A 22647-nucleotide genomic window follows, 5' to 3' on the forward strand; every position below is an offset into this window, starting at 1 on the left:
CATTCCTCCCTTCTTCCTTTCCCCTTCACCGCCCGCAATGCCCTTGTTGGTTGCTTGTGACGTCTTTATTGGATGGCAGCACTCGGTATGTACCTAATAGCCTGACGGTTGAAATAGGTCCCCTTCGTTTATTCATATGTCCTCCACGAAGCGCCTTGGTGGATATGACTTTCTCGAGGATGCCGATATTAATGATTCGGTAGAAGATATACCGTGGATAGATTCCATGGCCCCGTCAACCAACCTCAGCGACCATGCTGATTCTCAGCCTCCGACGGTCGCCGCTTTCTCGCCCACTACCATCTCTGGCTCGTCTCTGACCTCGAGACAGCGTTCTAGCATCATTGTGCACCGCAAGTCTCCTCTCCTCGTGGCCACTCCTCCGCCTGTCACACGAGCACTTGCCTATTCTCATCCGTTCATTCTGCCTCTGAATAGGCTTGTTGGCTTGTTGACATGGACAACGGACGACTCCTACTATAGCTTCCTACTCGTCGCAAGTTTCTGGACGGTGGTCTTATACGGTGATGCGATTATCCTTTGGGCCGGACCGCTCTTGGTAGTGGTCGGGCTGATTCTGGGAATGTACTGGAGGCGCTACTCTCCATTATCAACCCGGGCATTTTCAACGAAGAAGCACAGCCAATCGGCTGCTCCAGAAGGCTCTGCGCAACGTCATGAAAGTCTTGATGAGATTGTCGAGGCTATGAGGACATTTACCACTCGGTGCAATATCCTCCTCGAACCACTCGTGGAACTCACGGATTTCTTGTCAACTCAAAGGACAGCTACGTCAGCGACCACGCGGCCGGCTCTTACTGCTTTATTTGTCCGAATTCTTTTTGTCACTCCACTATGGATAGCCCTAACTCTTCCTCCTCTATACCTCATCACTACTCGCCGTGTTATCATGGTGGTAGGTACAATTATTCTTACATATCATTCGCGGACCGCGAGGGTCTGCCGCGTCATTCTTTGGAGGTCTCTCACCATTCGCCGAATATGCGCTATGATTACGGGCCTGTCGTTTGATTTGGATAAAGACAAGTCTCATGTCATGCAGAGTCACGGCCATGCCGCCAATGTTGCTACTAGACGCCGCGGAGATTCGTCCGGTGTGCGTTTTACTTTTATCATTTATGAAAACCAACGTCGTTGGTTAGGTATCGGTTGGACATACTCCTTGTTCCCGTCTGAGCGGGCTGCATGGACGGATGAGCATCTAAACCCGGTGCCTCCGAAGAATGAATTCCATCTTCCAGAAGTGCAAAGTGGGAACGCAAAATGGCGATGGGTCGAAGGCGGCGAATGGCACATTGACGGAGCCGACGATGATGCACCCGATTCGAAACGTGCCGATGGGGGAGGTTGGATTTACTCTGATAATAAGGTGCGTTTCTGCTCCATGGCCACGTGCATTCTATTTTTATCCTTATCGATCTTTGATTAACTGGTTTCTTGCAGTGGAATGATGGGCGCCGCGGTCAAGACGGGTGGGACCGCTATACACGCCGTAGGAAATGGTGTCGGGACGCCGAACTCGTGGAAGTCGCACCCGACGGCAAATCCCTAGACGCACCATCCGCCTTAACCCAAGCGCTGGCGCAGCAAATCGAAAAGGAAAAGAAAGAACGCGGCAACTCCGATGGTTCTACGGCCGACGCTGATTCCGTGAGTCTCGCCCCGTCCACAACCTCCACCAAAGCACGGCGACGACGTTGGTTTGGGGGATCGTCAAAGAGTGTAAGCGACAAAAACGGCAGCTCCTCCTCTGTCACACCTCTACCAACCTCCTCCTCGAATAATAATAATAATAACTCCGAAGATATTGGAAAAATAACCTCTGCCACTAGTTATAATAGCTCGCCTTTGAAAAGTGCCTCGAGGCCCGTGAGCATATCGAAGTCTCGAAGAATGTCAGGGCTCTCTGAGGGCACCTCTGTCCACGGTAGCCCCCATGGCAGTAGCACAGTCGCTAGTGACAGTTTGAGTATGCGTGATAAAGAGCTTTCCGATGCTCACGATCGTTTGGATCGCTGGGGATCGAGGGCTGCAGGTGGTACGGAAAGAGCAGAAAGGGAGATGGGGTTAGGTGATGAGGTGAACATGGGATTGAGTTAATCTGATACCCACGAGATGAGAACAGTGTTTTATTCTTTTATTTTTTTTTTTGTCATTCTAAAAAGGTGGCAGGCAAGTCATTCTTAATCCCATGTGGTATCATCAACGTAGTGCATACAGTAAGACATCGCATAATACAGAGAATGCACTGGGCTACCTCTCAAGCACAGCCTACGCAAGGATTAAATCCCACCCCAACCCTTCAAGCACATCAACCCAGTGCTTCCTCCCGCCCTCATCACCATCACCACTCCACAGAATCCCCAACAGTTCCTTCGCCCTTTTCACATTCCCAATCCCAAAACTGACCTCCAGCGCAGTCAACGTCTGCAGAATCAGCTCCCTATCGTCTGGCACGGTCGTTTCACATCCAGCTATGAAGAGCGGGAACGTAAGTGCCGAGAACTCGCAATTATTGTCGATGGGTTGCGCCCTAACCCTATCTACGAGGTTGCCAATGGCGAGCTGCTTGGGGAACGAGATTAGGTTTGACCACGCTGGATTTGGCGATGTAGATGCAGATGATGGCGAGGGCAAGGGTGAAGATGAGGGTGGTGCTGATGCTGGTGGTGGCGCAGGTGTCGTTGACATTCGTTCTAGCGTTGAATGGAGGTATATATATGCGGCGTCGCGGAAGCAATCTGCCACAATGCGTAGGCGAGACAGGCTCGCTTCTGACATGCCCTTGGGGATGATATAAGTGGTTTTTGTGGATGCCCAGGTGCGCAAGACGGTGTCACTGCAGTAATGGTTAGATAGATTCCCACGGGTTCGATTTACGGGGCGATATCGGGTGATGCGGACATACATTGCGTTGACTTCGAGTGCTAGAGCTAGAGGGTCGGAACTAGATTGTGGAAGGTCGGATATTCGCGAGCATGTTTTGATAATTTCCTCGGTATATCCGATGTAGATGTCGAGTTTGCGGGTGCTCACATTGTCGAAACCCAGGATTGACGGTTTGATTACTCTCTGGGTGGTGATTGTGGCTACGTTGATTGCGTAGATGAAACTATAATAGGTGTTTTTATTAGCTTTAATCCTTCGGCATATGTGGAGGGGAGAAAGGCCGTACAGTCCTCTTACGAACTCAGCTGTTTCTTCATTGAGCTGAGCCAAACCTCCCCGAGAGGTAATTAGTGTCTGCAGCGCATCTAAATGCACTGCCCATTGCTTAACGCTGCCTCGGACAATCTCGTACTTGCAGAGGAGAGCAACAGCGAGTATGCCATCATCTGGAAATGAACCCTTGTGGCTCTTCGTAAGCGTTGTTCGAAGCCCTCGCATTGTGTCAATGTAGTAATTTGTTCCTTCGCGTTCTGCAGATCCGCTGTTGAAGGAACGATTAGAGAAGTGTGCTGCAGATACCGCGCACAGCGCGTTCATGAGCAGTGGCGATGATAACGCCCGAGGGACCAGCAAGGACCGCAGAGGATTCTCATCAGTTTCGAGATTAGCTAGCAGCTTTGATCCCATCTCCATGTGGTACTGGAGGTAGTGTGAGTCGAGAGTGGAAAGATGGCTAATGAGTCTGGATGGACTGGGAGAAGCCATCACTAGCTGGTTGTTATTGCTGGAGTCCGAAAGTAAACTGCAGTTGTCTGGCTCATCAAGATCATCTTGATCTGTGAGTGGTGAGGATGTTACGGCAGCAGAACTACTCTCTGCCACTGACGATGTCTGTCCCGACGATACAATCGAGACAGTCGATGGAGCAGGCGACAAACTGGGTCTACGGCACTTGGCCGGCTCTGTGTGCTTGAATACATGAGCGGCGGGCCCAAGAGGCGCTGCCCACATGGAGCCATAGCCCTCACAGGTTAGTCCCAGTCTGTTACAGTTGTGGCAGCTACATCAACAGTCAATGAGTGAGACTTCGACAGCGAAGAAGTGTGACAGGACAAGAATAGTACCTAGGTTTACCCTCATCGCAGCGCTTTCTTCGCCTTTTGCAGGTCAAGCATCCCGATCGGGTCCATTTGCCCCCTCCCTTTCTATATCTCTTTTTACCAGAGTGCTGGCCATCGTCTTGCTGAGAAGTATCTGGGGTCGTCGCAAAGCGAACCATTACCCCGGCCAACGATCTAGTTTGGAAACAAGCTGATAGGTCGGTAGGCGACTACCACATAAACTAAGGTGTCGAACCTCAGACAGGGAGACTCATTATGGCTAGATTGATAGATAATGTAGCACAAAGTCTTCTCCAGAGAATTGTACGAGGATTTCTCTGCTTTTTCGAGCATAATGAGGGGACAACAGGATCTACTAAACCGTATTTGGTAAAAGATGCGCCGTGGTTCAGATTGTTGAAGGCCCGTCCGGTTGCCACTGCTTAGTAATATGAACGAGCTGATGAGGCCTCGAAAGTTGGTATAAATCATTTTAAAGTACACAAATGTTACATAATGGCCTTGTTTTGCTGAAGACGTGTGTCTATAATGTGTTAGGGTTACTATTCAGATGTCGAACTGGTGTCTATAAAACACGTGACCAGGCCTGAAACCACGCCTTAGAGCGTATAACTGGGGCCACCACCCTCTATAAAAGCGAGACCGGAGATAGAGATTGCAATAGAAAAACATAGCAAAGATGGCAACATAAACTCGATTATTCTGGACATGTCATGTTAAGGCTGGGTTAAGGCTGGGTTAAGGCGAATCAACCAACTTTCGCAAACGAGGTAACTGTCCTGGGGAATGCCAGTCCAAGCTTCGCCTTATCAGAGAAGCACGTATGGTCCGAATACAGCAGAGACTACTGCCTGTCCAAGAGCTCATCAGCAGTCTCAATGAACTGCCGTACCTACCCAGAGTTTGAATGCAGACTGACCCCGTGATGCGCCTCCAGTTGTTCCATCCAACGGGGCGACCCACTCCACTTACTATGACCTTCCCAGATAGGCAGGTACACCCAGAGCTGGGTCTATCGCTCCATCTCATCTCTCCATATCTCCATCATCTATGGCAAGCAGGGTTATATTTAAAGCACTGTCTCTTCTCTTCCACATCTTCTGGATCTCAGTCTCATCCCATCTTTCACTCTCTCGTGTACGCCCTTAAGGGCTCGCCATTCTGAATTCCAACCTATACTATATATCTCTCCTCCATTCTTCTCACCCAAATACAGTTGGCCATGTCTCTCACATCACAAGGACCGGCCCTGGCGAAGTCCATCAGCCCTCACCCATTCGACCCTCTTGCACCCCAAGAGATCCGTCTGGGCCACCGCATTCTGCAGTCTGCGTTTCCCGGAGTTAAGCTTCGAATCAATCGAATCGACCTCCAGGAGCCCATTAAAAAAGATGTCATCCCATATATTGAAGCAGAACGGCTAGGGAAGCCTTTACCTCAGAAGCCCGCCCGTCTGATCTACTCTTACTTTCACCGTCTGGACACAGGGGCGTGCTGCAAGGCTCTGCTCAACGTCGACAATGCATCCGTTGTCTCTGTAAAGGAGCTACCGCCTGGAGTTCAGGTAAATAATCCGATCACTCTTACCTCATCTTGTAATTATAACGACTCACGAGATATAGATTCCTATCGATGTTGATGAAATTACCGACATTGAGAACCTTTGCAACCGACATCCAGCCGTGCTGGCCGAGATCGAGAAATTAAAACTCCCACCCGGAGTCACCGTATGCAATGATCCTTGGATGTACGGCAGTGACAATGCCAACGAGACACGTCGACTCTTTCAGTGTTTTATGTATGTTGTTTCTGTGGACCATCCTGAAAACAACCACTATGCTATGCCATGCAAATTTTCTCCTGTTTTTAACGGCCATACCCGCGAGTTGGTCCGCATGGACTACCTCCCTGGTGGAGATGATACTCGGACAGCAGGGACTCAGCCTTGGAAGCCTGTCAAAGCCATTCAATATGCACATGACCTGTTGGATGAACCTCTTCGCACTGATCTGAAACCTTATATTGTCCAACAGCCTGAAGGGCCCTCCTTCTTTGTAGAGGGAAATAAGGTCCACTGGCAGAAGTGGCGTTTCCGAGTCGGGTTCAATAACCGTGATGGCATGGTGCTTTATAACCTCACCTATGACAACCGCAATGTCTTATATCGACTTTCTGTATCTGAAATGACCGTGCCGTATGGTGGTGAGTTTCCGCTCAATCCGTCAACCCAAGTAATGAAGTTGCTGATAAGATCGGAACAGACCCCAGAGCTCCGTACCACAGAAAACAGGCGTTTGACGTTGGGGATGTGGGATTTGGTTTAAACGCCAATCAGCTTACTCTAGGCTGCGACTGCCTAGGTCATATTAAATACTTTGACGGCTACCGGTCAGATTCAAAGGGCCAGCCAGTCCTCTTGAAGAATATTATCTGCATGCATGAGCAGGATAATGGGCTTCAACACAAACACACCAACTACAGATCAGGCGCGGCCACTGTTGTCCGCAATCGTCAGCTTGTTATTCAGATGATCTGTACCGTGGCCAACTATGAGTATATTTTCGCCTACATCCTTGACCAGGCGGCAAATATTGAACTGGAAGTTCGCGCGACAGGCATCTTGTCCACGGTTCCGTTTGACAACGAAAACGGAGAAACCGTCAAATGGGGTACCAATGTTGGCCCGGGTGTCATGGCCCCTTTCCATCAGCACATGTTTTCATTGCGAATTGATCCTGCGATTGATGGGTTCAAAAATACTGTCTATTACCAGGACAGTGTACCGCTCCCAGAGGACGAGAAAAATCCATATTTAGTTGGATATACGACAGAAGAAACGGTTATTGATAAATCTAACACCGCCGAAACTGATATCAACCGGCATCGCGTGTTCAAAATCCGCAACGATAATATTGTTAACCCTATTACATACAAACCCGTGGCGTACAAACTCCAAGCTGCACCCAGCCAAATGTTAATTATGCCCAAGAAGGCAATGGGCTACCAACGGGCGGAATTTGCGTCGAAGCCAATCTGGGTCACCAAGTATCAAGACAACGAACTATACGCTGCAGGAGAGTTCACGAACCAAAGCAAACGAGCTCAAGGGGTGGAAACCTGGGTTCAAAGAAAAGACAGCACAGAAAACGAAGACGTTGTCTTATGGCACAGTAAGTAATATCATATATCTTCCCCTTCCAAAAAAAAGCATTCAGAGACTAATTTGACGCCTTTTCAGCCTTTGGTCTAACCCATAATCCCCGAATTGAAGACTTCCCAGTCATGCCCATGGAGCGTGTAAGTGTCATGCTCAAACCCGACGGCTTCTTCACAAAGAACCCAGCCTTGGATGTACCCCAGTCAACCCAGAACTTCAACAAATCCACACTCCACCCGGAGTCATGCTGCGAATCGATGAAGAGTAAGATATAGAGTATTTTTATTGCGCCGTTCACATACAATGATACACCTTAGTCCTTGGATTGACCGTCAACTTTACGATATCTACGAGAGCTACATAATGAATCTATTATGATCCATCAGTTTCTATTTGCCTTTAATATGTACCATGCATTTTGAGATAGATACATTCCACGGGTCCCCTTGCCCCTTCCGAAACAAGCTATATACTTAGATCGGAAATCATTGTACAACAATAAGATAAACGAAAGAAGCCAAGGGGAAAGCCCGTTTCCATTACCCCAGATCACTTGATGTCCTTCTACGTTGCCACAAGAGACTGTTATATCTCAGTGTTTTCTTTCTCGTCCTTCTATTTCATGTTCCTTCTGGACTTTGGCCCGCGCAGCCCCCGGGGCTGTCTGTGTCTTGGTCCTGGACTTGACATACATCGACAATAATGTCATTCTCCAGTTTCAAACATTTCTAGAGTCCCTTACTTAGGGTACCTAAGCCTTGAGAGTTATGTGGGCGCTAGGCACAGAACCGTTGCCGACGTTTGCGGCGGAAGCTTCCCGAGCACCGGTCAAGCCATACTGGTTGTTGATGCCTTCAACACGGTGTGTGGAGTTGATGTTCTTAACTAGCGTGATCTGCCAGCAGGTAGCACCGCCCTGGCGGGATGTGATTGTGGAGTAGGCAAGGAAGTATTCCCAGATCTGAAAGTAACTCGTTAGTCATTGCGCTTATGCGGACACAGCCTAGATCGGAAGGGAAGACAAAAAAGCTTACCCTGTACCACTTCTTGCCGTACTTAGCCTCAACCTTCTCCTGGTTACCCAGCCAGTTCCGGTACCAGCGCCAGAGGGTAGCGGAGTAGTGGACACCGACGGTGTCAATACCCTTGATCTCGAACCCGGCGGCCTCGAGTCTGTCGACGACGAACCCGAGGGGAGTGCTGGCGTCGGCGCCCGGGAAGATGTACTTGTTCATGAAAAGGCCCCAGATGAGATCTTCATATTGCCAGGCTTTACGGAGACCAGCAATCTGCAGAAAGAAGACGCCGTCGTCATCCAGCATGTCGTAGACCTGGGACAGGAACGAGGTGAAGTGGCGCACACCGACGTGCTCGGCCATCTCAAGACAGGTAATCTTCTTGTATCCGCCGTCCAAACGGGGTGCGTCACGGTAGTCCAAGCATAAGATACGGCTCTGGTTTTCCTCAATTCCGGAGTTGCGGAGACCCTTGTTACCCCAAGCGGTCTGGTTACGGCCAAGGGTGATACCAGTGACTTCGGCGCCGTAGTGGACGGAGGCATATTTGGCCAGGGTACCCCAGCCACAGCCAAGGTCGAGAACGGTATCACCCTGCTTGAGTCCAATCTTCTCACAGACTACGGCCAGCTTGTTGTCCTGAAGTTGCTCGAGAGTTTCCTCCTTGTTCACGTCACCAATAATACCAGAAGTGTAGATCATGCGAGGGCCTAGGAACCACGCATAGAAGTCATCGCCGCGGTCATAGTGGTCACGGACCTGTTCCTCATCTAGAAAGCTAGTTAAACACCAATACTAATTCGGAAGAGGGGTCGGAGATGATTACCCTGAGAACGAGAGTGGACCAGTAATTCTGGGATGAAGCCGAAAAGAAAGTGCTTGAAAAGACCCATTGTGAAACGAAAATTGGCCCAGTCGTGCCTGAACTCTAGGGCTTCCAGAGCATCCATCTTGAAGTCGACCTCACCCGCAAAGTACTTCTCGTAGAAGACTTCCATGGGGACCTTAGCCTTCCCGCGGTATGTAGCTCGGTCATGCTCACTGTGGAAGTTCAAGTAGTACTCTACAGGGCGGCCGGCATACTTTGCTTTTTCGTTCTTGCGTGGGGAGATGGTAGAGGCCACAGACCAGAAAGCCATCAAAATCGGAACGGTGGTGAAGATTGCGAAGAAAATGGTGGTGTAGAAACCTCCACCAATCTGGCGAGCGGAATACCATGGAACCAGGAAGAGGAGGAGGAAGAGTAGAGTATTGGAGAAGCTATCACTGCCAGGAGAATCCGCTGGGACGGGTGCATTTTTGATGGCCGGGTACTAAGATAGTAGAAGCGAGAAAGCATTAGTATCGGTAGATCATGGTTCCTGGGCTTGGTTTGCAGAGAGGTGCACTGCCCAGAGCTCCTATCAAGCAATGGAGCCAAGTAATGGTAGAGCTCACCGAAGTAGTCCGCACGCCGCAGTCGTCTGCGGGCGTTGTAGCGGAGGCGGCGGGAGTTTCGATGAACTCAAAGCCTTCCGGCGACTCGGGGTGGATATTCGTCATGGCGGGCGAGACGAATTAACCGAGAAGAGAGGGAAGGGTGGGAGAGGGGCGGAAAGGGAATGTCAATGGGGGAAATTGACACGGGGGAAGTTGAGGGAAGAAGTCGGTGGTGTTCTGGTCCTCTGGATAGAAATTACGTGTGGGCACCGATCATCCCGAGGATCACCACGAGTCACAAGCTTCCTGCAGCTTTTGACGTGTTCGAACCTAGCTAAAATTGTCTTACTAGGCTAGTGATTGAATTCCATATTAATAAGTGCATTTTTCCCACAGAGCTCTAATTAGGTACCAATGTCTCTTTTGATTTACTGAGTTTACAGTTTCGGTCTGTTCCAAGGTACCCCAGGATGTGGGCCCAACTCGTACCTTATTACTTATCCGAGCTTTGTATGGTTACTGCTGTAGAAACACATATAGATAGGCAGGAAAGCCTAGAATTCCATTGATAGCAGTGTGTTAAATGATATGAAATAATAGTCACCCCCCTGTAGCCCAGACCCGGAATAAGCAAATGTAATTAACGCCCCTCCCATAATAGTAGCACCTTTGAAAATTGTTGAAACCGCCCAGTCCACGCCGACCTCCGCTCCATAGACAGATAGGAGATGGATAGCATAATTAGAAAACCAAACGCATTCGTAACGATTATGGGTACGGCCGGGGGTCCGAGTACCACTCGAGCCGATGTCACTCTCAGCTTACAATGTTAGCTGGAAGTTCTGGGTTTCCTCATCTTCTTCGTACGTGGGAAATTTTCCCCCCATAAGTTGGTCGTTTTCCGTATTAGCAAGAGCAGGCTCGTCAGGCAGGGTGTAGACCTCGGGAGAAAGAGCTCTGCTTGCTGGCTGCTTAGTGGTAGGACTCTTGGCCTTGCCGTTTAAACGCGATGACATTTCTCGGCCTTTAGTATAGCCCACAGTTGTCCGAGAGTCTGCTACAGCTGCCGTATGGCGCATAGCAGAAGGGTTGGTGGGAATAGCCTTAGGCTTCTTGGAAGGAAACAGTGACGAGGTAATCCTGGCCTTGGGTTTCATGATAGGAGCGGCCCTGGTCCGTGGGACCGAGCGTTCATTACTAGAGAGAGCTTTAGCTGCGTCCTTAGCACGGACTGTAGAAACACCGGCAGAATATTTTGATTTCCCTGCAGCGACTCGGGGCTGTCGTGCATGAATGCGGCGCTGAGGGATCTCTGACACTGGAGCCTGGGCCAGCTGGTCGTCTTCACCAGCTTCAGTGAAGCTGACGCTCTCGACCTGTTTCAAAATAGTTTCATCAATCATCTTGTCGTACGCTCTCGATTCCTCTTGGAATTTGCGCTGCCGCTTCGTGAGGCCATCCCGTCCAATCTCGTTGTCTCCATAAACGCTTTCCAACCCAAGTGCCAGGTTTTTGGGTTGGAATTGAGGGAACGAGGTATCATATGTGATATCATCAGGAAAATCAGGAAGTTCTACATTACGTTAGATACTTGATGCTGGCTATGGTCGGGACCGGACAACAACCTCACCTTTTGGCTTGGGTGGCATGTACTCGATATCGGGAACATCATCCTGAGGGGGCTGGACATGGACCTCTGGCTGCGGCTGCTCAACAAATGGGGAGAATTTTTTCACACGTTGTGTAGACCCTTTCTTGGTTGTTTTTTCCGGCTTTGTAGTTCCAGCGGGTGCTGCTGGAGTTTGTAGGCCTTTCGCTTTGGCGTTGGTCGTTTTCATACCCAAGGGCGCTCGCTGGCGTGTGTCGCCTATATCATGGTTAGATCTCCAATCTCCAGATCCCAGAACACTTTCCGCGACATGGAAAGGCTCGTGCATACCCATAGGAGTGACGAAAGCATCTTTGACAGAAGGTCGGGCGTTCTCGTTCTGCTTGCCGATGGTCTTCACAGTCTTCTTTCCGAAAGTTAGGGGGTCATTTTCATCTTTCAATGGCACTTTGAAGGGCGTCTTTGGAGCTCGATTTCCCGGAGTCTTCGGTTGCAGTTGCTTGGTGCTTTGATTCAACGGCTTCGACGCGGCAACGGTTTGGTGCGTGTGGACGAGGTTTTCCTGGTCTCGGAGTGCCAACATTGTGGCGGATTTGGGACGATACTAATCATCCAAGGGCGGACAGTTGTCTCGTAAGGTATAGTGCGCGGTGACGAGGTCAATGGCGGTGGTGAGGTTCTAGATGCCGGGTGCCTCCAAGTGTTTTCTTTTGCGCCGTGGTTGCCCGTGGAGACAAACTGATGATCCGCGGGAAGGCTCGCCCAAAAAGGGCTAGGGTGTTGTGGCCTCAAACTTCAGGCTGCTGCTGACCGCCGACTGGTCAGTGTGTGTCTATCAAGTGTCCCTTCGCTCTTCTCCTGAACTTCTTCCCCACCGATCATACACTCAACATCTCTGTCCGGTTTATCGCTGAGCGAAAGCCTTCTGTTGAACTCGAGAACCATCGTCTTCCCTTCTTCTTTACATATTTGCCCGCTGCCAGCCCTTCACCATGGATAGAATCAAGGAGGTTTGTTTCCCCCCCTCTTTCCCCCTGCTTCGGGCGGGGTAGCTCGAAAGCTATGTTGAACTCCTGCACATGCACTCCCACCACTTTATTTTCCCCTTGCTTCGTCGTATCTGGCCCGAATTGGAGACGGAGAAATCGGCCTCGCATCACCCAAACTGTGGGACACATGATGGCTGACCGGCTTTGTTTAGAAAATGTCCGCCCTCCGCCTGGAGGCTGACGAGGCCCACGAAAAAAATGAGGAACTCAAGGCCAGAGTGAAGACTTTGGAGCAGGAGAACCTGGAAAAGGAACAAGAAATCACATCTCTCACCCACCGCAACCAGCTCCTCGAGGGTGAGGTGGAGAAGCTGGAGTCATCGGCGAAGGAGGCTAAGGACGCCGCCAGCCAAAGTGCCCAGCATGATACACAAAACGAAGCCCTCCAGAGGCGTGTGCAACTCCTAGAGGAGGAGGCTGAGGAGGCTGACCGGAATCTGCGCGAGACAAACGAGAAGTACGTTCCTCTGTGTTCGCCCCCTTTTTTCTTGGGGGAGCGGTGAAGACTAACTATCGCACTCTTCCACAGGCTCCGCCAAACAGACGTCAAGGCTGGTCACTACGAACGCAAGGTGCAGGCTCTCGAATCATCTCGCGACGAGTGGGAGAGCAAATATGAGGACATGGCAAAGAAGCACGAGGAACTGAAGAAGGAACTCCACGAACTCGAGGTCTCCTTGAACAGTGTTTAAGGATTAGGCTGGAAACGAACATGAGATGGAGGAGTGTATTCAACCGGGTTCCCAGTTGTTTTGTTGTTACTATTTCGCTCAACAGCCCATCATTTTATAATATCGTTGGCCCGCAGAAGGCAGATCTTATAACATTCTTTCGCCAGTCTTGCTCCCTCTCATTACTTTTAATCCATCTCGCTCCAGAGTCGACCTCATGGCGTGCTAATTATTGTCTGGTTTTAAACTCCATGGATATTCCAAGTACTGAAGAGACATTATATGAGGCAATTGTTTCGGGTATCGATGTTGTCCACGGGCATGCCATCAGTGCGATTAGACCTTGTAGAATCATATTCCACGCTTCGTCATCACTTTTCCCTTCGCGCTTGCGCCTTTCTATGGTTAGACATCCGCTCTTTCATTCTCGTGACCTTCCGTTCTTCCTTTGTTTCGTATCGGAATTTCTTCTTTTTCTTCTTGAACTTGTCGTCTGGCTGCTTTTTCTTTTTAGATTGTTCCTTCGACTTGACATCTTCACCGGAAGGTTCTGGTCGCTCCGTCGGTTGTCCGTCTGAGCTATCGTCATCCCCCTGAAGGATTCCCTGTTTCGACGGGTCCATTTCCTCCACCGTTACCGTAGTATATTTATCCTCGTCGATATATTCGGCCTCGTAGTCTACAGCCGGGGGCTCCTCGATTCCCTCCCATTCGTCCTCCTCAGCATGGCTTGAAGAGTTTTCGGCGTCGTCACCACTTTCATTTTCTTCGTTCATTTCCTTCAATTGTCTCTTGTGCTCCTCTAGTGCGCGCTGAAAATCTGCGGCTCGCTCTTCACGCATCTAGATATCGAGGTCCAGAGATAAGCGCCGATCTGGAAGATAATACTATGGATAGACTTACCCTTTTTCGTTCCTCCCTTTTCGCTTCTCGCGCCTTTTCCTCTGCGACCTCTTGCGCATGCTTTATGCGTTGTTGTTTTCGTTTGCGAAAGCCTGTCAAGAATTGATGGCGGGCAGTGTCATCGAAGTTGATTTCTTCCACTCGACTAGCCAACTTTCGCTTCCTTGAATGTGCTCCTTTTAATTGTGGCCCCATGGTCGCAGATATCCGTAAATCCAAGTAGAGATGCGGATATAAGGAAGTAGGGATATGCGATATTTGTCGTGGTTTCGATCTAGAAAAAAAAGTGGATGTTGGAAATCTTGTGTCCGCCGGAGCTGACGCCAAATTGACCGCCCTCNGAGCTTGTCCAATCCACCAGCCTGGCTCCAACATCATTCCAGATACTCCTCCTCGTCGCCCAACTAAAATCCGCCTACACAATGCGTTTAAGTCAATTTTCGTTGCTAGCTCTAGGGGCAGCAACAGCTAGCGCATTCCGAGACACTTCACCCTTTTTTCTTGCATCAACATCCGAGTAAGTTAGCCTCCGGAGCTGCGAATTGCGGACATGAGCTCACAAGCTGCTACTGTACATAGAATCCTATCTACTTCAGCCCAACTGAAATCCGCAACCACTTTGCTTGACGATATTTCTACGAAACTCAGCACCTGCCCCTCCGAGTACTATGTTATTGCTTCTCAACCAGGGGTGCACAGCACCGACTTCGCTACTGCCAAATCCGCACCCCGCTTAGGAGCGAAGATGACAGGCAAGGACAAGGCGATTCGATCAGCCATGAGTATCAACGAGGTCGCGGGTATTCTGGAAGCGAAGCATATCCGTGATATCCTCGAAACTAAGTGCGGTGCTCAGACGACGGTTATTGATGCTTCATGTTTGTAATCCCGATGTCCAGCTGGAAGCAATTCGCTAACGTCCATGCAGCTGGATCATATTCAACCGACTTCGGCAAGGAGCCTCGGACGATTGTGGTCGAATTCCCTTCGCTTTCTCTTGGATCCGAGCGAGTACAGCAGCTTTCTGATCACGGTACGTGGGGCGTTAACAACACGCTGGAAGAGGATACTGACGGTTACGTCTAGATGGGCTGCTTTCTGATATCATAAACCGTCTTCCATCCAAGAAATACACCATACTCTACACTACAACCCCAAGGGAATTTTTGGATGGCGATGCCCCTGTTTACGAACCCACGGACGATGTTTACCAAGATCCCGTACGTGCGGATCTGAAACGGGACTATTCTATGCACTCCGGACGTGACGATTCGCTGAAAAACTCCCTTTTCGATGAGTACCAATATTTCACACCGGGTTCGTATATGGTTGTCTTTCAGGTACAAACATGATATTCTAACTGATCATAGGTATCTTCATGGGGCTTATCGCCGCTTTTGTTTTCATTGTTATTCTGTACATTGGTCTGAGCGCCTTGATGAGCTTGCAGGTCTCGTATGCGGCCTTTGAGAAGGACACTTCTTCTACCGTGCAGAAGAAGCAACAGTAGTCGCATTTACGTAGTGTTAGCCCTGAGAGACTTTTGGCATTCTTGCTTTTTTTTTTTTTTTTCTTCTTTGTTTTTGAACGTATATCGTAAATGCACAGGCATTTGGTGTTCATTATGGTTTTATGTGTATTATATCGCTAGCGGAATCTATACTTGGAAGTGTTTGGTATCTCCCGTCATCAGAGCGTCCTCCGTCCTCCGTCCTCCGTCTTCCATGAATAGTCTATCACGTGATGGCCCGTGTTCCAGGCACATGATGGGCTTCCTGCGCTGATCTTTGCATGGCTGCTCTTTGACCCTACATTTAATCTGCGTCCTTCGTTTTGAACCCTGCCTTTGCTTGAGTATGGCTGTTCTGTTTGAGTCCCGATTCTAGCTCGCCATTTTGTTTCACTGCATGGAGTGATCGCTCATCGAGATTCCAGCCGCCTTTTGTTGACCTGCCACCGGGTGGAGAATTAATCGAGATCCGATCCACGCCCTTACTTGCTTACCGCCCCCCCATATTTATTATCTGTATCAATATTTTGCGGAGTATTGTCGACCCTCGTGCCTTAAGGAGCGTTCTATACCCTCTTCACATTTATACCAAACCGAGACATTGCGCACTGTGGTGAAACTCATGCGCTAAACGGGATCTTGCCTCCTTGAAACAAGGCGATCCTCAGGGAACCTCGCCAACATTGATCGCCGACTCGCATAAACACACATATACTCACAATGCTTCTCACCACGGGCCGATCAACGAAGGGTCGGCCACGGTTGCTGCTCTTCTTATTCCTTGCCATTTTTCTGATTGCGCAATTAGCCGCTGCCCAAGATAATTCAGATTCATCGAACGATGTCGATCAAAACAACGACAATAACAACAACAATAACAGCGACAATAACAGCGACAACAACAGCGACAACAACAGCGACAACGGCGAGACATCATCAAGCGAGACATCATCTAGCACGTCAAGCACGTCAACAGATAGCTTCCCTGTCGTGACCGTCCCTCCAACAGACGATGCGCCGTACATGCAAAAGTCCTCGGCGCCGGAAGGGACCGTCTTCATCGCCGTCGGGGCCGTTCTAGGCGCAATGGGTCTCTCTGTCCTCGCATGGCGGGGTATCGTGGCGTGGTCTGTAAACCGTTCTGTCCGCCGAGCAGCCATCATGCACTCATCCGAGAGCAAGGGTCTTCTTCGCGGCAAGAAGAAGCGCTCAAAACGATCCCACACTCGCAGCCACAGCCACAGCCACCACAACGCTGTCTCCCTCGAGAAAATGGGTGGGAACCGTCAAAGCTCCTACAGGGACTCGGTGCGAAACTCTAAGATTCCAACCTCCGGCAGTGGACTTTTCTTCTCTCCGACGGCAGGAATGCAGAATAGCGCAAACCGCGGCTCGAGTTACCTCCCGGCTGGTTACTATTCGGCGGGCAATACCGCCGCTGGCCTTGCCCAGAATGTGGGCTTCTCCTCTGATAGTCTCCCGCCACAAACACGTGGATATACTCGTACGGGCTCCGGTCCTACCCCGCCAGCTACGCCGCGGGCTCAGGCAGGAATGCACGACCCACCGCAATACAGCAACAGCAATATGCGACAATCCTACGCCGCCGCAGGGTCAACAAGCAGTGTGAACCTCTCCTCCCCGCCACCGGGGAGGGCACCAAGTGCATATCTAGAAGACCTTTTCGAATCTCATCATAACCCTCCCCGTTCTCCTGGGAGACATCACTAGATATAATAAACCACATCTCTTTGTATGTACGTGGAACGAAAGCCCATTGTTGGTTATGTTTTTCCCGCTTCGTGTACCTTGTTTATTTGGGTTGTTTGGATGGAGTTCAGTCAGCCTGTTTACTTTTGTATTTATTCTGGCTTCATACTGGCTGTGCTGTCCTATATGTCATCTACTACTAAGCACCTAGGTATTTCGTACATGTTTACTGAATTTATTTAATCTAGTTAAACGTTTTGAACGCCTTATTTGTTCGCTACATACAATTGGTCGTTGTTCAGCCAATTTCACACGTCATACCACGTTAAGTATTAGATGCTACTACATTTTGGATTACAATACAACTAAAATGTTCCCCAAAAAAGAAAACTCCAATGCGTCCCGCGTGTACTCATTGATTGGATTCATAGAGCCCCGCTGTCCATTTCCGCGTGTCATATTGTAAAGTGGGAGAAAGATACAAAAAAAGAGGGAATTATGTCCGAGAATCAGCTCCGCCAACGCCCTTGCCCATATGATACAATAGGGAAAAGGGGTGCGAAGAATACAGAACAGTCAACTTGGAGTCTGGTTGACTGGCTATGGCGGGAAAAATGACCTGTAGATTTCCCAATCAAACGACGCACAAAGAAAGGCAACACGCTCAAGCGCGATAGAAAACTGGAATGATGAAAAAGACGAATGAAAGAGGAGGCATTAGTTGCAGTGCAATGTGTCTTGACAGGTGAATACAAAGTCATGTCGTCTATATAAAGCGGAGGGGTATGAATGGTTTGTTTGGACAATGTATGATTCGTTCAATCTGCGTCCAGCTTGCCGTTGTATTCTCCGAGTAGGATGTCATGGGGGGCTGGTCCACGACTGTTCCTGACTTTAAAGTGTGAAGAAAACCTGTTAGCGTACAGGGACGTAGATTATGCACACGAAAAAACTTACTCCACTCAGCTTCTGCTCGAAGGAAAACCCACATCCATCGGCGAGCAACCTCGAGGAACATGAGCAAGAAAAGTCCGAACTCTGTGTCGCCGAGCCAGGAAAAGCCAGGGAAAAATTTGGTCATCCATGAAAAGCGGATAGCGAAATCAATGGCAATCGCCATATAGTACTGTTGATCCGTGAAATGACGGTAGCGACGTAGTCCGAATGGGTATTCGTTATTGTTTCGTGCTTCTGAGAACAAGGTCAAGTCCCAATCCTTTGTGATATCCCAATAGAACGAAAATGAAGAGTTGATAAGGGTAAAGAAGTACCTGTCGGCAATTGTCATTAGCTTGAATGCTGGTTTGAATCCCGAACCACTCAAAACTTACAGGAGTCTGGAGAGTGTGACTTCGCTTATTCCATAGAAGAGGAAAGGGCTGTAGTTTCTCAATTTAGCGGTGAGCGCAATGACTGGGAATGCAGTAGCATATTTCAAGGCGTTGGCCAGATGCTGCCCTCCACTGCTCCCATTCTTCGAACTTGTTCGGCGTACGCGAACGTATTCGATCAGACATTGCCTTAGTCGGATCATGCTGGGTAAGGCAATAACTAGGGGAACAACGTAATCTGAGCCGCAGTGTCGGTCAGGCTTTGATGTGCTTGATGTATCCGAGCTGAAGAACATGCAAAACGTAACCACGAGATCTGCGATAACTTTGGCATAACTTGTAAGGGCATCGGCCAGCAAAATGTCGCCGAATTTGCCATCTTGANGTTCTGCGAGCCCACCGATACTGATTCGCCGAAGTGTCGCGAGAAACCTGCGCCGTCCAGAGCGTGACAGTCGATTGAGGGGAAGGAAGAGAAGGACGAAGAGGATGAATAGATATGCTTGCGGAATGTAATCAACGGTTTCGACCCATTCTCTGGAACCATGGGTAACTGGCCAAAAGATGAGGAGCGACAATAGAAGAGGAAAGGTTAAGAGGCCGGCAAAGCGATAGGCTGAGACGTGGGGTGGTCGTTGGTTGGACGACTGAGAGGTGCGATACCGGATTAAAGCGAGAAGGTCCTAGGACAGTGAGTCACTGCTTTCCCAAGCTCTCGAAAACGAATTAGGATCGGAGGGGTCAATTTACAATATTGTGTTGCTGGAGACGGTGAATATTGGCACCCCAGCCCCAGAATCCTTCGACTTATTAATCGAGTGTCCTCAACTCCATTTAAAAGCGACGGCTCACCTGCAAGCAATATGACGGCAACGCGAGAGGGAAAAGGTAGGAATAGACTGAATCCATCCAGATGTGCACGCTGATCAGGTCCCATTATTCCATTGAAAGGAGTGACGCCCGGACTCCTAGCACTTGTAGAGGGGAACGAATACGAAAAGATGAGGACAAATGGTATACAAGAGTTCTCTCTGAGAAAGAAACGAAGAAGGGAAGAAGAAGTGAAGAAAAAGTGCCAAGGGCACCCAACACGCAAACGAACGACTAGGGGTGAGTCTGACCTTTGGGAATAATTGAATATTGAAGGTCTGGGCTGCACACAGAGTCCAAGAAGCTCAGGGATGCTCTCGAAAGCGGCCGAGCGACTCTCCGACCCGTGACGCTCGGGGTAGGCACTTACCGCATTAGGCTTAGCAGAGGTCTAGGCCTTGTGTTCCGCATTTAGACCCAGATCTGTCACGTGATCAATATCACGTGATAATTACCGAGGCATTTCCTCTGTTTGGCCGCTCGGACTCCGGGGAAGCATCTCCAGGCTCATCTTCTGCGACCTGAACATGACCCGTCCTCCAGTGGAAGAGTGTATACCGTCATAACCGCCTCTCCTCTTGCTTCCGCCTCATCCTATCATCTCTCGATTACTATTTATTCCCGCCTCCAAAGATGGCGGACCAAGACCTTTCACTCTCGACTCCGGCCCCTCCCACGAGGCCCTCGGCCCATTTCTATCCTTTCGCAACTTCACCAGACATTATCCGTTCCCACGAGAAGGACGCGTTCCTCACAGCCGGCTTAGCCAACCAGGCCCAATCCATCATTCGAACGCTTCGTGGCGCCCGATATGCGCATACTTATTCAGAAGCCATCAAACACCTAACCGAGCTTCTGTACTTCTCCCTCACGACATTGACAGGGAACCGGACGCTAGGGGAAGAATATTGCGACCTTGTTCAATTGGAAGATGATTCACTACAGTTGCCTTCTATTTCGAGGCGGTTGGGGTATGTCCTGAGTAGTATAATGGTGCCTTGGACGCTCCAGCGTATCCTCCCCGGCTTTCGACAACGCCTCCGCGCCAAACTGGAGCGTAGTATTACTCGGCAACAAATCAGGGCACAGCAGACGAAAGAACCGATAGACGCCCCCAAGAACAAGCCAAAACCGTCGTTCTTCACGAAGTTACGCATCCAGAAATATATCTTGGAACATTTAGATTCAATCACGTCTTTGTCGCCAATATACGCCCTGAGCATTGCGACGTTCTATTTTACAGGGTCCTATTACCATTTGTCGAAACGTCTCTGGGGGCTCCGCTACGTTTTTACCAAGAAATTGGAGGAGAATGAACAACGTGTTGGCTACGAGGTTTTGGGAGTCTTACTAGTTTTGCAAATAGCAGTCCAAAGTATTCTCCACGTCAAAAAGGTTAGCGACAGCTTACAACAAGAGGACCAGGACGTGCACTCTGAGGCTGCTAGGGGTGCTGGGAAAGATGATACATTGGTCCGTTCCATCGAGCAACCGTCATCTCTTCCTCTTCTCCCTGCTTCCAGCGCTCGATATGATCTCTCGGAAGAACCAGATGCTATCCCGTGGATTCCCCAAGGGCAACAAAGCAAATGCACGCTTTGCCTTGAGTCTTTCAAGGATCCAAGTGTTACAACATGCGGACATGTGTTTTGCTGGACCTGTGTATGCGACTGGGTTCGCGAGAAGCCTGAATGCCCCCTTTGCCGACAAGAGGTCCTTGCGTCGAAAGTCCTCCCATTGCGAGGCTGAGCGATTGTATCCTAGAAAGTGGAGAGTTCTGATAACTGTACAAACATTTGCATCATGATCTCATTTTCTCTGCAGCTTAAGACATTAAGCGGCGGTATGCACAATTATCACACGAGCTTTAGATATATACCCGACTGTTTATTGAGAATTTAATATGTTATTGCGAACTACCAATTTCGTCTGATAAGTACTCTATAAGACGCATATATACAATAACCGGAGCTCCATAGCGGATCACAACCGTGGCACACTCCAGTTGTACGTGCTAGACGCGGTTTCTAAAGTCGGGTGCCACATCCCACACATCCCAAAAACGCATAACACGCCAATGGCGCCACTAGGTATCAGAATGTACAGGCATTTTTGGCGATATACCGCCAGCAGTATGCTTCCCAAAAATACCACTAGATGGTCTGCGAGCCCCTTCTAAACAGATTCGACCTCACTCGTAGGCTCAGTGTTACGAGCACGGGCAGTTTCCAATTGCCCACCGGTTTTTGGGACATGCGCAACTCGTATCGGGCGGTTCAGCTCAGCATGTGCTGGTAGAGGTGGTACAGAATCAAGCGCTTTTCGCTTTGCATTCATAGTATGGAACAAATGGAAGCCGGCATATGCGTCGGCAGCGGCATCTAAAATGATAAATCTAGTTTAGATTTGCTTTCGGTAGAAATATTTCATTGTGTGGGGGAGTGGGGGAATCCTTACAAAAGACCTGGTCGCGTGTAAGCGCGCGATTCCAGTCGCTGCACCGCACATTCGAATCTTTCCTTAATGGAAGCCCGAAGTGTTCTTCAACCTGCCGGGTAAGGCTAACGAGACGTTTGTTGATCAAAGTTGGGTCGGAATCGTTGTATTTGATCAGTTTATAAAGGTGGCTGAGTTCAAATCTGCCGCGGACCTCAATCCCCAGATATTTCCGAAGACGAGTAGAATCACTTGATATTGCTACGCCGGTCTTTGTGATATTTGAGTTTTCCAGAATATGCTTGAGCGTTGGAGATACAAGATCCTCGAGATTAGCTGCGGGTCTGAACCGAGAGATATGGAAAAGTGCGATTCGTTCACGACTGGCGAGCTGAATGAGCGAAACATTTTCTTGGATCGTACTGTACTTGGAAGCTTGGGGTTGCCACTCCAGGTCGAATCCCAGTACGGTTTCATCAAGGAATAGCTGTGCAACACTCTCTGTATGTTTGAGTGAATAACAGTAATGTATGGGCACAGTTTCTCCGTCCTGGTTTCTCAACAATCTATGGTCCCAGTATTTGGGCGAGGGAGGCGTTATACCCTGAGAGATGTGCGAGATCAGTTGAGAAGTCAAGTCAAAATCCAGAACAGTATGCCCTGAGACAGGTAGCCTGATGTGGCGCTCGTGTTCTGATAGTTTAGCCCCAGCAGCCCCGTTGTCTGGCAGTGTTTCATCGGTAGAGCCACCGTCTTGCGCTGTGGTATCCTGCGTTCTGCGACCAGATTGAGAGTTATAAGCTTGTTTGGCCCGTATAATCGAACTAAAGCACCTCCAAGCCGGGGATGAACGAGTCACGCAATCCTTGAAAAGTGTATGGCCATGACTGGTTGTAACTAGTTGGCTAGACACGTATGTCGAGCTGGACTGCCAC

At 49.5% G+C, this 22647-nt stretch overlaps 12 protein-coding genes across 12 annotated transcripts; 6 read left to right on the top strand and 6 right to left on the bottom strand.

The window, feature by feature from the left end:
- Nucleotides 1–72: 72 nt before the first annotated feature.
- On the top strand, nt 73–2121 carry ASPSYDRAFT_57001 (PEX28-32 family peroxisomal membrane protein; the record flags this gene model as incomplete). Its single annotated transcript, XM_040849303.1, has 3 exons — nt 73–85; nt 204–1390; nt 1465–2121. The coding sequence occupies 3 exons, from the start codon at nt 73–75 to the stop codon at nt 2119–2121; spliced, it is 1857 nt and encodes a 618-aa protein (XP_040703207.1).
- A 171-nt stretch (nt 2122–2292) lies between these two features.
- On the bottom strand, nt 2293–4189 carry ASPSYDRAFT_148675 (Zn(II)2Cys6 transcription factor; the record flags this gene model as incomplete). Its single annotated transcript, XM_040841827.1, has 4 exons — nt 2293–2860; nt 2930–3133; nt 3197–3970; nt 4035–4189. 4 exons carry the CDS (start codon nt 4187–4189, stop codon nt 2293–2295), a joined length of 1701 nt encoding a protein of 566 aa, XP_040703208.1.
- A 689-nt stretch (nt 4190–4878) lies between these two features.
- ASPSYDRAFT_862632 (amine oxidase) lies at nt 4879–7766 on the top strand. The gene is made up of 4 exons (XM_040851634.1): nt 4879–5595; nt 5654–6233; nt 6293–7201; nt 7270–7766. Exons 1-4 carry the CDS (start codon nt 5254–5256, stop codon nt 7461–7463), a joined length of 2025 nt encoding a protein of 674 aa, XP_040703209.1. The 5' UTR covers nt 4879–5253; the 3' UTR covers nt 7464–7766.
- Nucleotides 7767–7939: 173 nt separating this feature from the next.
- On the bottom strand, nt 7940–9746 carry ASPSYDRAFT_57005 (putative cyclopropane-fatty-acyl-phospholipid synthase; the record flags this gene model as incomplete). Its single annotated transcript, XM_040849304.1, has 4 exons — nt 7940–8149; nt 8223–8974; nt 9031–9517; nt 9642–9746. 4 exons carry the CDS (start codon nt 9744–9746, stop codon nt 7940–7942), a joined length of 1554 nt encoding a protein of 517 aa, XP_040703210.1.
- A 698-nt stretch (nt 9747–10444) lies between these two features.
- On the bottom strand, nt 10445–11815 carry ASPSYDRAFT_30277 (uncharacterized protein; the record flags this gene model as incomplete). The annotated part of the gene is made up of 2 exons (XM_040844760.1): nt 10445–11196; nt 11254–11815. 2 exons carry the CDS (start codon nt 11813–11815, stop codon nt 10445–10447), a joined length of 1314 nt encoding a protein of 437 aa, XP_040703211.1.
- Nucleotides 11816–12020: 205 nt separating this feature from the next.
- ASPSYDRAFT_863843 (tropomyosin) lies at nt 12021–13148 on the top strand. The gene is made up of 3 exons (XM_040851655.1): nt 12021–12242; nt 12434–12738; nt 12811–13148. The coding sequence occupies exons 1-3, from the start codon at nt 12225–12227 to the stop codon at nt 12971–12973; spliced, it is 486 nt and encodes a 161-aa protein (XP_040703212.1). The 5' UTR covers nt 12021–12224; the 3' UTR covers nt 12974–13148.
- Nucleotides 13149–13323: 175 nt separating this feature from the next.
- Nucleotides 13324–14050, bottom strand: ASPSYDRAFT_148814 (rRNA-processing protein RRP17; the record flags this gene model as incomplete). Its single annotated transcript, XM_040841842.1, has 2 exons — nt 13324–13794; nt 13856–14050. 2 exons carry the CDS (start codon nt 14048–14050, stop codon nt 13324–13326), a joined length of 666 nt encoding a protein of 221 aa, XP_040703213.1.
- Nucleotides 14051–14234: 184 nt separating this feature from the next.
- ASPSYDRAFT_43759 (Ac45/VOA1 transmembrane domain-containing protein) lies at nt 14235–15564 on the top strand. Its single transcript, XM_040846720.1, has 5 exons — nt 14235–14372; nt 14435–14733; nt 14784–14888; nt 14942–15172; nt 15226–15564. Exons 1-5 carry the CDS (start codon nt 14278–14280, stop codon nt 15363–15365), a joined length of 870 nt encoding a protein of 289 aa, XP_040703214.1. The 5' UTR covers nt 14235–14277; the 3' UTR covers nt 15366–15564.
- Nucleotides 15565–15666: 102 nt separating this feature from the next.
- Nucleotides 15667–17111, top strand: ASPSYDRAFT_43760 (uncharacterized protein). The gene has a single exon (XM_040846721.1). It carries the CDS (start codon nt 16086–16088, stop codon nt 17094–17096), a length of 1011 nt encoding a protein of 336 aa, XP_040703215.1. The 5' UTR covers nt 15667–16085; the 3' UTR covers nt 17097–17111.
- A 782-nt stretch (nt 17112–17893) lies between these two features.
- ASPSYDRAFT_57011 (EXS domain-containing protein) lies at nt 17894–19343 on the bottom strand (the record flags this gene model as incomplete). Its single annotated transcript, XM_040849305.1, has 5 exons — nt 17894–17967; nt 18033–18346; nt 18407–19089; nt 19157–19206; nt 19259–19343. The coding sequence occupies 5 exons, from the start codon at nt 19341–19343 to the stop codon at nt 17894–17896; spliced, it is 1206 nt and encodes a 401-aa protein (XP_040703216.1).
- Nucleotides 19344–19909: 566 nt separating this feature from the next.
- On the top strand, nt 19910–21025 carry pex10 (ubiquitin-protein ligase peroxin 10; the record flags this gene model as incomplete). Its single annotated transcript, XM_040844761.1, has 1 exon — nt 19910–21025. One exon carries the CDS (start codon nt 19910–19912, stop codon nt 21023–21025), a length of 1116 nt encoding a protein of 371 aa, XP_040703217.1.
- Nucleotides 21026–21451: 426 nt separating this feature from the next.
- Nucleotides 21452–22304, bottom strand: ASPSYDRAFT_149274 (3'-5' exonuclease; the record flags this gene model as incomplete). Its single annotated transcript, XM_040841886.1, has 2 exons — nt 21452–21657; nt 21734–22304. Coding segments are annotated over 2 exons (777 nt in total), but the record flags the coding sequence as incomplete, so codon positions are not given.
- Between the last annotated feature and the right edge of the window lie 343 nt (nt 22305–22647).

The sequence above is a fragment of the Aspergillus sydowii genome (genome assembly GCF_001890705.1).
Source record: "Aspergillus sydowii CBS 593.65 unplaced genomic scaffold ASPSYscaffold_4, whole genome shotgun sequence".
NCBI lineage: Eukaryota > Fungi > Ascomycota > Eurotiomycetes > Eurotiales > Aspergillaceae > Aspergillus > Aspergillus sydowii.